The sequence below is a fragment of the Hippocampus bargibanti genome, linkage group LG05, assembly GCF_051943395.1.
Source record: "Hippocampus bargibanti isolate YZ-2025 linkage group LG05, ASM5194339v1, whole genome shotgun sequence".
In the NCBI taxonomy this organism is placed as follows: Eukaryota; Metazoa; Chordata; class Actinopteri; order Syngnathiformes; family Syngnathidae; genus Hippocampus; species Hippocampus bargibanti.
The window spans coordinates 25,479,644-25,496,104 of NC_142738.1; the positions used below are offsets into that span (position 1 = coordinate 25,479,644).

General features: G+C 41.7%; 1 protein-coding gene across 1 annotated transcript in view; it reads left to right on the forward strand.

Moving 5' to 3' along the window:
- Positions 1-16,168, forward strand: part of calb2a (calbindin 2a) — a 46,552-nt gene extending 30,384 nt beyond the window's left edge. Inside the window, exons 6-11 of the mRNA XM_088997458.1 lie at positions 8,745-8,822; positions 9,560-9,615; positions 9,723-9,762; positions 9,877-9,930; positions 13,175-13,246; positions 15,706-16,168. Coding sequence (XP_088853584.1) covers positions 8,745-8,822; positions 9,560-9,615; positions 9,723-9,762; positions 9,877-9,930; positions 13,175-13,246; positions 15,706-15,822 — 417 coding nt within the window. The 3' untranslated portion in view covers positions 15,823-16,168. The remainder of the gene's footprint in view (positions 1-8,744; positions 8,823-9,559; positions 9,616-9,722; positions 9,763-9,876; positions 9,931-13,174; positions 13,247-15,705) is intronic.
- Positions 16,169-16,461: the final 293 nt, after the last annotated feature.

A 16,461-nucleotide genomic window follows, 5' to 3' on the forward strand; every position in this document is an offset into this window, starting at 1 on the left:
ATTTAGCTTCCTGTCTATAGATACTTTGTATGTGTTATTTAATAAACAGGAATATTATGTTTGACTGAAGACAAGAGTTTTTTAAATGATATTTTCTCAGGTGAAGTTTTCAGAATAAAAACAATCTGCGTTGTTTCTACCATCCATCTCCGAGAAATTGTTTCCTTAAATTTTGTTAAGCAAAATACCCAACTGTGGGAGCAAGCCGGCTTACTTCATGGTTACATGAGCTGTGTTTGTCGTGATTAGATCATTTTTCCAAGGTGCAAGTGAGGTGTGGGTCCCTCATTGCTTTTAAAAAAGGAGTTTATAGGTATCAGATCTGAAAATGTGGCTGGGCTATAGATTGTTCAAAAAAGGGAACTTTTGCAGTACAGTAATACCAAACACGGATACCCTTATATATCAATATAAAATGTAATAATAATAATAATAATAATAATAATACATTTAATTCACAAGCGCCTTTCTGAACACCCAAGGACACTACAATCTAAAGAACAACACACAGAACCATAAAACCATAAATAAAATGATAAATAATAAAATAGTGGAATGAACTAGACCATGAATGAATGTACAGTCTCCTCAAGTTGCTTTTGATATTTTGATTAATCTATCTTCTGTTTCAAAGAGTTTTTTTCACTACATTGTTTATATTACGTCAGGAAAATCCCCTTTTCCATAAAACACCAAAATAAAATTTTTTTTTAAAACTAATTATTAAGAATTTTTGAATTTTCCACCCTTATTGTTAAATTTTTTTTTTTATTTTTGTTTTGAAAATTTATAACGAAAAGTTTGCCAATTAGTTGGGTTAGGTTTGGAACTTGGATTAAGTTTATTTAATTTATAACGTACAACAAGTGTCACCCACCATAGCACAGACGCCCCCTTGTGGGGCTGTCAAAAGGTCCAAAACAGTTCTATTTTGCAGCACCATTTATTTTGCCTAATTGCTGACATTTCAGTGTTTTGCATTTCATCCACTTTCAAACTGGCATTTACGAACACTTGAAATCTGTAATCAATTGTTTCAATTCGTAGCATGTTTTTTGGCGGAAAAAAGAGTTAAAATTACCTAAAATCAGTTCCCCAGATCGAATCATGGGGCTTAAACAATACTCTTCTCTTCACATGATGGTGTACTGGACGACTGGTGACGATGAAAGTATTGTCGGTTACAGTAACAGGTGCACACAAACCGTAGGCTCGTGGGGGAATAAAATAATATATTTTCCAACCGCATAACCACCAAAGATGCGAAGATACGGGCAAAACGGTGACATTAGTGTTTAACGGTAGCACATATAAACATCTATCCTCATCTATAAAACCCAAATTTTGACCCATACTGTACATTATAACGCATAATGGTAATCACAACCCGCTCTCCGTCATAACTTGGTTATCTGGTTCCAAAAGAGTGTCTAAGCCTGGAACAATCTCACCTTTCGAAGCATTACGAAGGACCTGAAAATGTTGATCGGATTTATGCAAAGATCATAATAAATATGCAGCTCTAGCCATTCTCTCTCCGAATACCTTTGAATGCACGCGTTGTGTCACAGAATGAGGCATATGAGAGCATACAAAACAATTACCTTTTCTATTTTGCTTAACAGTGAGTGTAGCATAACAATACCACGTGTTTGATAATAACAGATTCCAGTCGTGTTTTTCTCCTGCAAACGGCTGATATATGTCCATGACACGTGGGCTCTGGGCCGTGTTGTCAGGTGCCTCCACCCAGGCTGACAGTCTGATGTGTGGGTTATGGTGGAAAGGCGACGTCACGACTGGTGATGTCACATATGACATCATGCATATAGTTACGGGAAAACCAATGTGATGTTCAGGAAGCCCTGGACAGAGTCTCAAGTCCATGCATCCTGCAACATTGTGGGTTATGATAGCAAGTTGGATTTCTGTCATAGTGCCAGTTGGGGGATTCCTAGCTATCTTGACGACAGTTCGTGCTGATTCATGGGCACAGCTGTCTCGAACCCATTTTGTGTCGGGCTTGGTATTGACCGCAACGGAATCCCAACTGGTGGTCCAAGCCTTCCCCAACTTGACACGAGTGTACCAAGAACCATGGGGATAATCACTACCATTTTGTCGTGCTTTATTCACTAGGACGCCAAGGGGAAATGAAACTATTCCTGCAGCATGTAGAGGCAGGCAGGCCACAGGATGTGCCATGTTCGGGCATTCATCTGATGTCGCTGTTTAGAATAGTGGAGTGGAAAATAGTGGAGTTTCGCAGTCCGTACAGGAAGATAATGTGGACCAAACTCATAGCTCGTGACTAGGTTGGAACCTCCCGTCTTCCACCTACTCAGGATCCGGTTGGTGAACGACCTTGCAATGACTTTGGTGCACCCAGGTTGCTCTTTTGGCGATTTTGAAGGCACTTGGTGTTGTGATCAGCACGGTGAATGGTCCCTCCCACTTTGGTGCAGACCAGATCTTCCTCTTGATTGCCTTGATCAGCACCTCGTCTCCAGGGTGCAACCTCTCTTCCTGTGAATGGAACAAAGAGAACTGCGGCAGTACATATGCAGACTGGACCTCTCTTGTAAACATTTCACACAACCATTTTGCCAACAGAGCACCTGGATCTGATTCATTCTCTTGCCAGGGCACACCTTCCCATAATGGGAGGATGAAAGGTCTGCCATGCAATATCTCGAAAGGTGTTAAGCTGTTATTAGTGGGTGTTATTCTCATATATAATTTTACCCAAAAAAACAGACATTCTGGCCATGGTTTGCCTGTTGTCTCAATGGTTTTTCTGAGTCGATTTTTAATTGTTTGTTAATTGTGAATTTAATTCTTTCAACTAACCCTGCGCTTTGTGGGTGGTATGCACAGTGGTTCTTTAATGTAATACCTAAGTGTTCGGAAATTTTGGTTATTACAACATTAACAAAATGTGGCCCATTATCGCTCCAAATTATTCTTGCTATGCCATGTTCCGGAATAACATGTTTGCATAATGCTTTTGCTACGATTAATGCATCAGATTTTTTTAAGGCACAATTTCTACCCATTTCGTGAATGAATCAATTAGCACTAAACAGTATTTATAGGGACCACTTGTGCTTAGTTCAATGAAATCCATGTGGAACACTTCAAATGGGTGTGACCCCTGTAGAAATTTTCCTCTTTTTGGTCGTATATTACCTTGTGGATTGTGTTTACAGCATATCAAACAACTCCAACAAAAGTTTTTTTGCAATAGTTGAAACCTCTGCTTAAATGAAATACCTTCCCTGCTATAAACACCATCCCTTCTGTTGATACATGTGACTTACCATGGCTCAACCGAGCCACCATAGGAAACATGTTTCTCGGTAAACATGGTTTGTTGATTTTATACAGCCTATCAACTAGCATAGCGCCATCGGCCAGCCACAGATCATTTTCGGATTTTGCGGCTAATGCTTGCATATCCTTCAAAACTTGCGTGGGCACTAATTCACGCAACTCTTGACTCACCAAATTGAAAGCGGTAAGAGCAGCCTTTTTTGCTGGCTGCATCTGCTCTTGCGTTGCCCGAGCTAATCCTGTCTTTAACTTTGCCTCGTGTGGGCTGCTCATTTGCATACAGCCACACTCTTTGGAAGGAGGATAGCTTTCAACAACCCTCTCAATAAATCAGCATGTTCAACTGTCTTCCCGCTTTATGTGGTCATTCCCCTACGGCTCCACTGGGCTGCAAAGCAGTGAAGTATGGAAAACGCATGTTGGCTGTCTGTAAAAATCGTCACTGTCTTTCCTTCCCATTTACACGCTTCAGCCACGTCACTTTCGCACCAGTGCCTATACACAAAAATGGTTTTGTCGTGGGAACCTGTAGAATTAGGGTTAGCAACCTCAACCATCGGAAAACTTCACAATCGCTTTCATCATTCACCTTAAAATTATGCAATTGTTCAGTTGGATACAATTGTTCAGAACGCCTTGTTTTGCTTCTGGTACGTGCGCGAACACCGTCACTACCACAAGCAAATTGATCTGCTAAGTCAGGTTGCAATGACTGTGTCTCCCCAGAGGGAGTCATGAGCGCTCCATGCTGCTGGACTACACAAGGCACAGCTGGAGTCACCACAGGGGGGGCTGCCTGCTCCCGCCGGGTGGAGGCGTTGGTCTCCCTCCCGTTCAGGGCAGAGGAGGAGGGGGGCTGGGCTGCCCGCTCTGCAGGCCAGTCCATAGCCCCTCCCCCAGTCCCGCCATGGGGGCGCTCTCTCCCCTGTAAAAATGGCGTCTTTTCTGCCGCCATGCGGTCTTTTCTCTGACGACGTGCAACAGTTTCATCATCAGGGCTCACTTTTAAAGACATCGCAGCAATCATAGCTCTCTCCTCTTTTTTCACCCGTTTTACTTCAAGCTCATTTTCTCTTTTCCGCGCTTGTTCAAGCCATTTTTCACACGCCAAAAATCTGCACGAATCTTCCGTAGAGGCCTGACCACCGCAGATGCCTCCCGAAATCGAAGCATATCTTTCATTGGCTGAACTTGCAAAGCACCAGAAAACTCGCCACGTTCCATCCATTTATCACAATAAATCTCACTCCCTGGGAATTTCTTAGCCAGAAATTCAGTATCCCGATGGGTAGGGGTTTTAGAAAAAAATGTACCCATTATATCAAATCACCCACAAATTCTACCAATAGTCCTGTTCCTTTGTCTCAGTGAAGCTCACCCCCAGGGCACCCCCACTGTGTCAGCTGAAACACAACACACGCACATAAACACACAATGCACGCACACACATAGGACGGCTCAAATGGCTCCAACACCCGACCCCCCTTTGTTCAAGAATTCTCCTCCACACAAAGAAACCTCTTCGGCTCAGCACCGAGCATTAATAAAATGATAGAATGCATTAATATCACGGAAAATCCACGTTCTATTGCAGCTGCAATTAAACAGGAAAGTAACACAATCGTCCAGATTAAGATCAAGAAATCAATCTCTCAGTGGCCCTCGCACGTAATTCCCGGTCTTGTAACTCTCTTGGTTTGCCCGGCGTGCGGCAGCAGATGTCGTAATCCGTAAAGGCCTTAACGAGTCACACGTAGAAACTCCACGTCTGGGCTCGGATAAAAACGGTCCGCTTGACCAATTTCATCTGCAATACAAGCCCACCGATGCGCAGATCACCCGTGATTAGAATTCCTTTGGCCGAAAAAAATCTACAATACATTCATTCAAAATAGCTGCATGCTGGCGTCACCTACCTGTAAAACTCCGTTGAACTCGTCCGTGCGGCCAGGACAGGAAGAAGGAGAAAGGCCCACCACGCCAAGGGGAGGAATTCTTTTTCTCTCGTGTTCAGCAACAAGCAGCCCCCCAGCTTTTTCCTCTAACTTCATCCTGGTTTGTTGAGTGCCGTATTTATTTGGGCCTTGTGCCGAGATCATAACATTGTCTACATTTGTAGCATCCACCTTTATCCGGAAAATTCCGCAGCGAAACAACCTTGGGATACATTGCAATCATGCCACGTGACCAAAGTCAGTTGAGGACAAGCGCTGTAGAAAATGGATGAAGGCCTGAGAAATGTGACATGCTAATTTGCTTATGCTTTCATGAACTGCAGCTGCCATGCTTGCAACACAATATTTCCTAACCAAGTCCTGTACCTTTGCGCTTTTGTTTTTGTGAGGTGGGATTGCTTTATGTTGCCATTATATGCAAATCAATTTAAGATTGTCAATTAGGACAAAGTGGCATAAATGTGAATGCAATCAACATTATTGGATTTTAGGTTTTAAAAATTAATCGCTTCTTATGCCTAGAGAAAAATCCGGATCTTACCTTACAGATTTAGCTTCCTGTCTATAGATACTTTGTATGTGTTATTTAATAAACAGGAATATTATGTTTGACTGAAGACAAGAGTTTTTTAAATGATATTTTCTCAGGTGAAGTTTTCAGAATAAAAACAATCTGCGTTGTTTCTACCATCCATCTCCGAGAAATTGTTTCCTTAAATTTTGTTAAGCAAAATACCCAACTGTGGGAGCAAGCCGGCTTACTTCATGGTTACATGAGCTGTGTTTGTCGTGATGGGATCATTTTTCCAAGGTGCAAGTGAGGTGTGGGTCCCTCATTGCTTTTAAAAAAGGAGTTTATAGGTATCAGATCTGAAAATGTGGCTGGGCTATAGGTTGTTCAAAAAAGGGAACTTTTGCAGTACAGTAATACCAAACATGGGATACCCTTATATATCAATATAAAATGTAATAATAATAATAATAATAATAATAATAATAATAATACATTTAATTCACAAGCGCCTTTCTGAACACCCAAGGACACTACAATCTAAAGAACAACACACAGAACCATAAAACCATAAATAAAATGATAAATAATAAAATAGTGGAATGAACTAGACCAGGAATGGGCAAACTACGGCCCGCGGGCCACATACGGCCCGTTAGGCTTTTCAATCCGGCCCGCCGAACTTGCCCAAATTACAGTACAAACAGTGTCTAAAACTCATGACAAAAAGATAGCGAACAACAGGGCAGATAACTGAAAAGTTGCCTGCCCCATTTTTCCCAACTTGAAGCAAAATGAGACCAATCCCAATAAGAAACATTGTCACAAAGTATAAAGTTTTTTTTTTAAATCAAGAATGCACCTACTTCAAATGCTAGCTTGCTTAATTTACGTCAAATGCGCATGGCTGTAAATTTTGCTACAGTAGTCGATTGTCATTGTGGTGCACAATGCAACGTTTGCATTGATTCCTACGAGCCGCTAAGCCCCTTTCATAAGTCTCACGTACACTTTACAGTCACGGTTTAATGTAAATTTACGTTTTGTAGCGTCACATATGTTGTTAGCTTCTTTTGAATCTTTCTTCTAGTTTGAGGTTCTGTGCATCTATTTTGGAAAATGACATGCAATTGCACGACTTTGTAACGCTTGCGAAAGTCCGGAAGAAAGAAGCAGGCTTCTTTGGCTGCCGAGCCGAGTATGCAAATTTCAACTGCAGGTAGTCTATGTTTGTGTGCTCGGCGACGGTACACGTGTATGGTTTGCGCGTGAAGGCGAGAGCGTCAGTGAGGAGTTTGTTGAGCGCGCGGTCAGGACAAACCATCTATGATTTGGCGGAATTTAACACAAGTAGGTATTATTGAGCTTGAATATTTCGTTGTGTAATAATATGTTTTGAATGTTGAAAGTGATTCCATTTTTCAATAAATGTTGATTTCTTTGCCCCTTCGATGGAAACTTAAAAACAGACGCAATCTTGATAAATCACAGTGCATATGTTATTTTAATCTATTTCCATTTCCTCCTCCAAGTATCTGCGAAATAGTCTGTAAATGCCATATCTTGCATATTCCTTGAGACAAATTTATTAACTGATCAGGGATATTTTTCACATTTGAAAGACAGTTAATAAATTGGGTTGTAGTGTTCTTACTGTGCTTGTACACACTACATTTAAAGGACAACCGGCACCATTTTTTGTTTTTGTTTCCGACTGACATCAGAAAAACGTTTTATAGCATCTAAAATACCCAAATCAGGCAGGCTGATATTTTTAGTTAAATGAAAAACACCAATAAAAATGACTTCAAAATGAATCCGGAAATGGTCAGTTTCAGAAGGTTCCACCCCTCTGTTCGTGACGTCACACCAAGACGTCTTGCCTTGCTCGAGAATCAAAACAATGGCTTCAGATTCGGAGAAGATGTTTTCTTGTTCTTGTTCTTCTGAAGAGGAAAGCATAAATGTTTGCAATTGATTCTAGGAGTCCTCCCATATCAATTCGAGCCATCAATGACAGCAATGTAGCACCCAGAAAAAGCAGAAGATTGCGTCCAAGCTCCGTTGGAAATGGGCTGATTTGTCAGCTGGGAATTTGTGTCAGCGAATATCAAATAGTTGTCTTGGTGCAACACACAACGATTCACCATGGCGTTATTTATGTGTTTTCCTTCTAATTTCGCCATCAACACGGATCAACACGGATTAACACGAAGTTTTCAGACCAAACAAAGTACCCAAAATGCATTGTATGTCGCTTTCTCGGTCAGGGGCGGTCCAAACTTGACGTCACATGGGGATCGTCATCAACTCGAAAACAAGACTTCATATATTCAGCGCAAGTCTTAAAACGTAAACTATAGCTATATGCTGTGGAATCTTTGTAAAATACGCTCAGTCGAAGTCATTTGAAGTGATTTTATAAATTATGGACATAACTTGTTCGGAGTATTTCCGGCCCAAACACTCCCTCCAAATGCTCCTGGCCCGGCCCCTCTGTCAAATTTTAGAACCCAATGCGGCCCGCGAGTCAAAAAGTTTGCCCACCCCTGAACTAGACCATGAATGAATGTACAGTCTCCTCAAGTTGCTTTTGATATTTTGATTAATCTATCTTCTGTTTCAAAGAGTTTTTTTCATTACATTGTTTATATTACGTCTCGTATGATCATCGTCCATCAAATCGAAACTCTTAAACAATAAAAAAATAACTGTGAAAATGCACATTTCATTTTATATACTGCCTGTTACAGTTGTATACTTTTCTGTAACAATTAAAGGCTTAAGTGGTTAACTTGCCTTGAAAAGTATATGTATTTCAAAATTATTTCAAGATTTCCCTTCCACACTGATTCTCCTCTTACAATGTTTGCTTTCATATCTGATTTTGTGTGTGTGTGTGTGTGTGTGCGCGTGCGTGTGTGTGTGTGTGTGTGTGCGCCTAGGGCTTTCTCTCGGACCTCCTGAAGAAGGCTAAAAGAAACTACGACGAGCACAAGCTTAATGAGTACACGCAGACCATAGTAAGGCTCTTTTCCATTTGTGAAAGCTCTTGCAAAAACATGTTACGCTGTGTATATATTTGTGTCCGAAATTTGTACAAGGTAATTATTAAATGCAATTTGTAGATGGGAAGGTGTAACATGTATTTAGGCTGTCATCGGTCATTATTTATTTATATATTTTAAGCCCACTATGAATAAAAAAAAATGCAAAAATCTACCGTGATGAAAGTTGACGTTTTTAACATTTATTTAAAATATAATTTTACTCCGGGGACCTCCATTTTGCACTTGAGCAGTCTTGGCAGCTGGTGTCCTGCAGGTTGTGTATTCACAAGCCAGATGTGCTAACATCTGCTACTTCTTGGAGGCCTCAGAGATGACCTGACCTGATTTACTGAAGCAGGTTGACATCACACATGGATTCACTTCAGCACATCTGTGAGGATGTGCAGAAGAATACCGTTGGAAATTGATGCAGCATTTGAGATGTAGCTGGCTGTGTATGAATCGTCGAAAATTGTTCATTTAGTTAAAACACAATGAAAATGTTTAAATACTGTGTTAATTCAGGCTGATGTGAAAAAAAATCCCAGCCCACCTTGAAGACAACTTTAGGTTATACCAGTATTTTTTTGCAAAGTATAGATGCAATTTGAAAACTTGACTCAACTACTATCCATCTTGATATTGCTCACCATTTTGTCATATCGACTGCATTAACCTCTGCTTCTTCCGACTGCTGCTGTGCTTTGTAGCTCAGGATGTTTGATCTGAATGGAGACGGAAAACTAGGCCTTTCAGAGATGGCAAGGTAATGTGCAAATTCATTTTTCTCTGGTCATGTTTGGATTGAAACCCATTATCTGCATCTTGATATAAATGACTTGAGTTCATTGATTAAATTTACCACTCTCCCAGACTTTTACCTGTTCAGGAGAATTTCCTGCTGAAATTCCAGGTACTGCACATGAAGAACAGACAAAGAATTGTGTGATATTTCTTGTTGATTCGGTATATGTATTATTCATTGTCACCTTGAAATGAGAGTACAATCACCTTTTTATTTTTACAGGGTGTCAAGCTGACCAGTGAGCAATTCAATGCAATCTTCACATACTATGACAAGGTAGGTTGTTAATTTAAAATTCGATTGTATTTCTGGACCGCACAATTTAATAAGTGTCAGCGTGAAAGTGGAATAATTCAATACAAATTAATTTATAGGGCACATTGTGCAATAGCTGCAGCTAGGGCAAATCACTTTGCATATAAAATATAACACAACTAGTGTGTGTAAGCTCTCAGTCGTACAGGAGTGGTCCACCGATGAGAAGGTTTCTTCAGCCGTTATCTGTACAAATTTGAAGGTTTCGGCCGTTTCGCCTCCTATCCAAGAGGCTTCGTCAGCGAACTAAAGTCTGACTGGTCGTATCGGCCCTATTTATATATCCCTAATGTCCAGCCATGGCGGCGCCGGACACAGCTATGATAGGTCCCTACTCTCAGGTTGGGGGGAGCAGATAAATGGATGAGTTGGGGAACATAACATCTAGTGACAAGAACTGTTGAAAATTATTAATGGTCGTAGAAATATTTCAGGGAATGTGAATAATTCATCCTTACTGGGGGAATTATTATTCTATGTCACGTTTTGCAAGGTGGTGATGGCGGTTGCGTATCCCAAAAAGCAGGCAGGAGGGAGCAGGAAGGAGGTTGTGTTTGTCAAATTGTATTAAAATAAAGTCATCATGAACAAAATTTAAAACATTAAAGTCATCTGAACGGAAAAAAATACAAAGTATCAAAAGAAAAACAAGATTAAAAGTCCGCCAATGTGAAACAAACACATGCACAGCATACAATGCATGCACAATGCATACAATTGCATACAAAGCATACAACACATACAACAATGACGCGACCAACCATCGGATCCCGCAGATACAATGGACCGGTCTCATTTCCACCCTGTGCCTGGCAGTCAACGTCCATGTCGAGCCGATTCTTCGTCCCGTGATTGTGTGAAAAGGTTCACGCTCACGTCCACGACAAGTGTTGCCGCTTGCATATCCACGTCGGGTCGGGTGACACTGGGGGTGTGGCACTGCACGCCCACGTCCAGCCACGCTGTCGTCGTGCATGTTGAATTGAGTCGCATCCACGACGAGCCTTGCAACGTCCGCGTCCACGTCAGTCCGAGACCCCACTCACCGCTGGATCCCGGAGCTGCTATGGACTGGTCTCGTTTCCCCGGTGCCGGGCAGTTCGCGTCCACGGTAGCCCACGCTGCGTCGAGTTTGAATTGAGTCACTTGACCTGCCGTAACGTCCACGCCAACGTCCGGTCGAGACCCGTGCCCATACAGCCGTCCGGGGTGCCACTCTGCGCCTGGCAATGCAACGTCCACGTCGCGCCATGCGTCGTCACGTGATCATGCGAGAAGGGTCGCACACACGTCCACGACGATCCGGGCCGCGTCGTCGTCCACCCCAGGCTGAGTCCCGTTCCCATCAGGCCGCCGCCCATTATATGCTGGAGAGGCAACGGTTGCCGTCTCCACCATCGTTTCCTGGCGAGTTGGACCTTTTGGGAGACTGTTGGGACTTCTGGAAGCAGTCCCTTGAAGGTGGGGTACTTTCATGATCTGGTTGGCGAGCACGGGTGGCGCTGCTGGCCCTACCTGCACCTGCACAGGTGCTGGTCATCCCGATCAGTGGCGGACTGTCACGCTCGGATTGGCGACCAACGGGTAGCGCTGTCAGCCCTGCCTGCTGCCTCGCAGGTGCTGGTCGTTCCCAATCAGTGACACTCAGAAGGACTCCCGGCACGACCATTCGCTGTCGGGTCATTGTTGTATGTGTTGTATGCTTTGTATGCAATTGTATGCATTGTGCATGCATTCTATGCTGTGCATGTGTTTGTTTCACATTGGCGGACTTTTAATCTTGGTTTTCTTTTGATACTTTGTATTTTTTCCATTCAGATGACTTTGATGTTTTACATTTTGTTCATGATAACTTTATTTTAATACAATTTGACAAACACAACCTCCTGCTCCCTCCCGCCTGCTTTTTGGGATCCGCAACCGCCATCACCACCTTGCAAAACGTGACATCCTATAGTTTATTAGCACTCTCCTCTTCAGCCAATAGTGTGTATCTTACCAGAACTATATATTACGTTCTATGTAGTCGTAGTCTTTCTCTACTGTCTTGATTATAAAATATTGACAACATAAGATACGGCCATTTGACACTTGCATGTCAGTGAAAGTAAACCCACACAGCATTGCACCATCGCTCTGTGTTTCACTTCATTTAAGCAGTGCAAAATAATGATGAGGTCGCCTTTACAACAAATTAAAGTTCCCACCTCACTTTTGATAGAAAGTGGTGACTGTTCAATTTAAAATGTATAACAATTAATTTGTCCATGTCGCACAACAGATGAATTTAATGTCCATCTAATCTAATTTGACCAGGCGGTGGTAGTCAAGGTGAAGTGTGAATCGATGACAGTGTTTGTGTGTTTAGGGGCCAAATGGAGTGTCATATCTTGATCTAAGTACTGCTTCAGGAGCACAAACTGCTGCTGCCAGTGATTCTGTAACAGAGCATGGTGTCTGGTCCGTTAAACCCTAACAAGGCTCGGAGCAAAAGCCTCAAATTAAGTCTCGAGTGTGTGATGGCATGCGATGATGGTCGAGCGCTACACACATTACTTAAATTTCTCACGACTTTGCTTGACCAGATGTCTCCTCAAAGCGATGTAAAAAGTTTTCTTTTATCTGGCACATTTCAGTCAAAAAACTACAAAGATCATCCTTTTCTGTTATCTTCAAATAGAACAAACAGAAAATATAAACACATTATTTTATGCCGATTTAAAAAAAAAACAAATCTTGAAAAATGTGCATTTCTATGTTTCATTGTGGTTCAATGTTTATTCAGTGGTGAGCATTCAGTCAATCCTGACAGAAACAGAGGGACACATGTTTTACCGATGAATGACGGGAAAATTAGATTACGGATTAGCAACACGCTACATCAAAGTAGTCCTGAAATAGAAAATATTAACTGTAATGTATTGATACCGGAATAATTGGCTTGACATAACGATGGACTGATGATGACAGACAGGTGAAACAGCTCCTGGAGAACGATGGACCGGCATGATTTACTGAGGTTCCCACCTCTGCATTTTTCATGACAATTTTCGCATTGGATGACCCTAAATGTCTAATCAGGGTCGTAAGAAATAATTAATAAAGTGACTCTTAGAACAGTTCTGAAGCAGACATATGATGTATTTGAAAATGTGAGGAAAGGAAGGATTAAAGCAGTGCCTGTGTTTCTGCTGCCTTGCTACAGGATGGAAATGGCTACATTGATGAGAAAGAGTTGGACGCCTTGCTACGAGACCTTTGTCTGACAAACAAGACGGTGAGGCAAGGGTTTTGGTCAAGGCTTTATCTGCTTTTGATGTTTTGCACTTCACAGCAGCACTTTCCAACCTATTTTACTCCCAGTTTTGTTTCACATAATATTTTGACAGATAGGCAAAATAACACAAAAACTATTTTCATAAATACAACTAACCAGTGGTGAGGCGTGCATTTCATAGCTAGGCCTTCAGTAATGCTACGTCTGAATCAATCCACAGCTGCAACTGTAAAAAAGTGTGGTGTGATTTACAACAAGTCCACGACGGGTACCGTTAACTAAGAAATTACTGTCCGACCTTTCTAAACTCATTCACTGCCATTCCCAAATTTAATCAGGAATTGAAAAGCGTGACATGGAGCGCCATTCCCAAATTTGTTCGGGTTTTGGTTTTTCTTGCGGATCAATCTCCGGTCAGACCTCTGGCAATGTTTTTCCCTCCCACGAGGGGGCATCATTTGCCTTTTGTATAGCCGCCCCACTTCCATTGCAGATAACTCTCGAATCAAATAAGCTAGATATAAACTTTTTTTCTGGTGAAAGAAGAGAGTCTAAGGCTTCTTGAATGTTTATGTAGTCCTAAAAGTCAGTATTCTATGGGTCCTACAATTTGAGTGAAAATGACAAAAACTCTGGCACCAGAGTGGATACATATTAACATATTGTGTGGCAGTGAATGAGTTAGTGATGTCCATAGTTTGCAAAAGCTTCAACGTTTACCAGGAGCTGGTCAGCGCTTTGACCCGCAGAACTGATTGTGACATACAGGTAAATTTCTGATCCTGGTAACAAATGACGGCTGACATGTGATTGGTGAAATGCTTAAATACGGAAACACACATCTGGAAGCAGCATGAGAGGGGAAAGGCAATGAAAGGAGGCTGAAAGACAATGGGAAATATTATTATCTCGTGAGATATTTTAAATCCCGGTTAGCCAGGAAAGTATAATAGAAACTCTTAAACAACAGATTCCGGGAGAGCAAATAAACTTTTGCTGGTGTAGAACCGATCCAGAAAACAAGCAACACTTTGAACAATTTCAATCTGGATTCTGCACTGAACAACTCAAAACTTCAAAATGACTCTAATGACTTATCTCCTCTGACTCCTTCTCGACCTTACGGCTGTCTTCGACACCATCAACCACTCCACCCTACTCTCTCACCTGCAATCCCTAAACATCTCCAACAAAATCCTCACCTGGCTTTGCTCATATCTTACAGACAGGAAACAATTTAAACGCATCAACAACTGCTCTTCCTAAACTGCCCCACGGTCTCTAGGTGTCCCTCAGGGTTATGTGATTGGTCTTCTTCTCTTTACCGTTTACCTTCTCTACCCCTCGTCCAAAACATTTGTCATCATGGTCTCTAGTTCCACTGCTGCGCTGATGACGACCAATTGAACATGTCCACCCCATTTACCCCAACGACCCACCATAACCTGTCTGACTGTCTTTCAGATCTCAAATCCTGGATCCAAATACAGTACATCATGGGAACCCTATCATGATATATACAAATCTTAAAGGACAACCGACGTCACTTTTTTGTTTCTTAACTGACATCAGAAAAACGTTTTATAGCATCTAAAATACCCAAAACATGCAGTATATTTTTATTCAATTGCAAAACACCAATGACTTAAACTGTCCAAAATCTGCAAAAAATTGAGCTGCGAATTGGGTATTTTCAGAAAGTCCCGCCCTCAGTTTGTGACGTCACGCCAAGACGTCTTGCATTGCTGGAGAATCCAAACAATGGCTTCAGATTCGGAGAATATGCTTTCTTGTTACACATCCAGTTATGAATCTGATTCAAATAGTTCTGAAGAGGAAAGCATACATGTTTGCAATCGATTAAAGAATTATATGTGCCATTTTGAGGCAATAGTGGGGGAAAATCTCTCACTCCCCAAAAAAAAGAGGCACAAAATGGCGACCTCCAGTGGCCACCTTCGCTTCCACAGGCTGATAAATTCCTTATATGGAGCTTGGATGCCCTCTTCTGGCGGTGTTTGGGTGCAACACGGTTCTCAGACCAAACATGGACAGCAAAATACATTGGCGTGATTGAAGGACTGCTACAATGTGTCTTTTTCGGTCAGGGGGCGGTCCTTTCATGACATCACGTACGGACTCATAACCAACTCAAAAACAAGACTTCCTGAATATTCAGAGCAAGTCTTAAAACGTAAAATATAGCTATATGCGGTGGAATCTTATTAAAATACACCCAGTAGAAGTCATTTTACAAATTATGGACACAACTTGTCCGGAGACGTCGGTTGTCCTTTAAGTCCCGGATCTACCATTAATATGACTTGTGTATAATAGTCAATTCAACTTTACCCTGTCATGTAGCTCCGGCTTCTACGTTCAAGGGGATTGATCATTGAAATATTTTTTTAAAGCTGGTGACATGTTTTGCACCTCCTCCTTTCCTGCATGTCCTACAGGAGGCAGATTTGAAGAACCTGACAGACTACAAGCAGAGCATCATGGGCCTGTCTGATGGAGGGAAGCTCTACCGTGGAGAGCTGGAAATCATCCTCTGCAGGGAGCCAATTCAATGATTCCTTATCATTTCTTCTTCAATATGATTATGTCTGCTCTTCCCTCTCTGCACTCCCAATTTAACACTCACTTCCTGCTGCCTGGCAACAAAACACCGGGTGCATGTGCTGGACCTCCCATCTCCTCAAGATTCTTCCAAACAAATAACAAGTAAACCATTGGTACAAGATAGATCTTCTCCAATTACCCCTTGTTTTCTTCCTCATGACATCTCGAACCTAATGTGATCCTTTCTGAACCATCCAGTAAGCCCTGACATTCATTTTGAAGTTATTTGATTCCATGACATAATTTGAATGTGTTTTGGCAATGCTGTTAATTGAAAATCCCAATAAAACTCTTCAACATGAATTCATATTGAATTGTGTTTGTCGAAACAGACACTTTGTTTAGTGACACTTGTGACACATGTTTTGCAAGGTGGTGATGGCAGGTGCGGATCCCAAAAAGCAGGCAGGAGGGAGCAGGAGGTTGTTTCAGAAATTGTATTAAAATAAAGGTCAGCAGGAGCAAAAAGTAAAACATCAAAATGATCTGAACAGAAATACGTATCAAAAGAAAACCAAGTGTAAAAGTCCGCCAAGGTTAAACAAACACATGACAACATACAATGCATGCGATTGCAGACAAAGCATGCA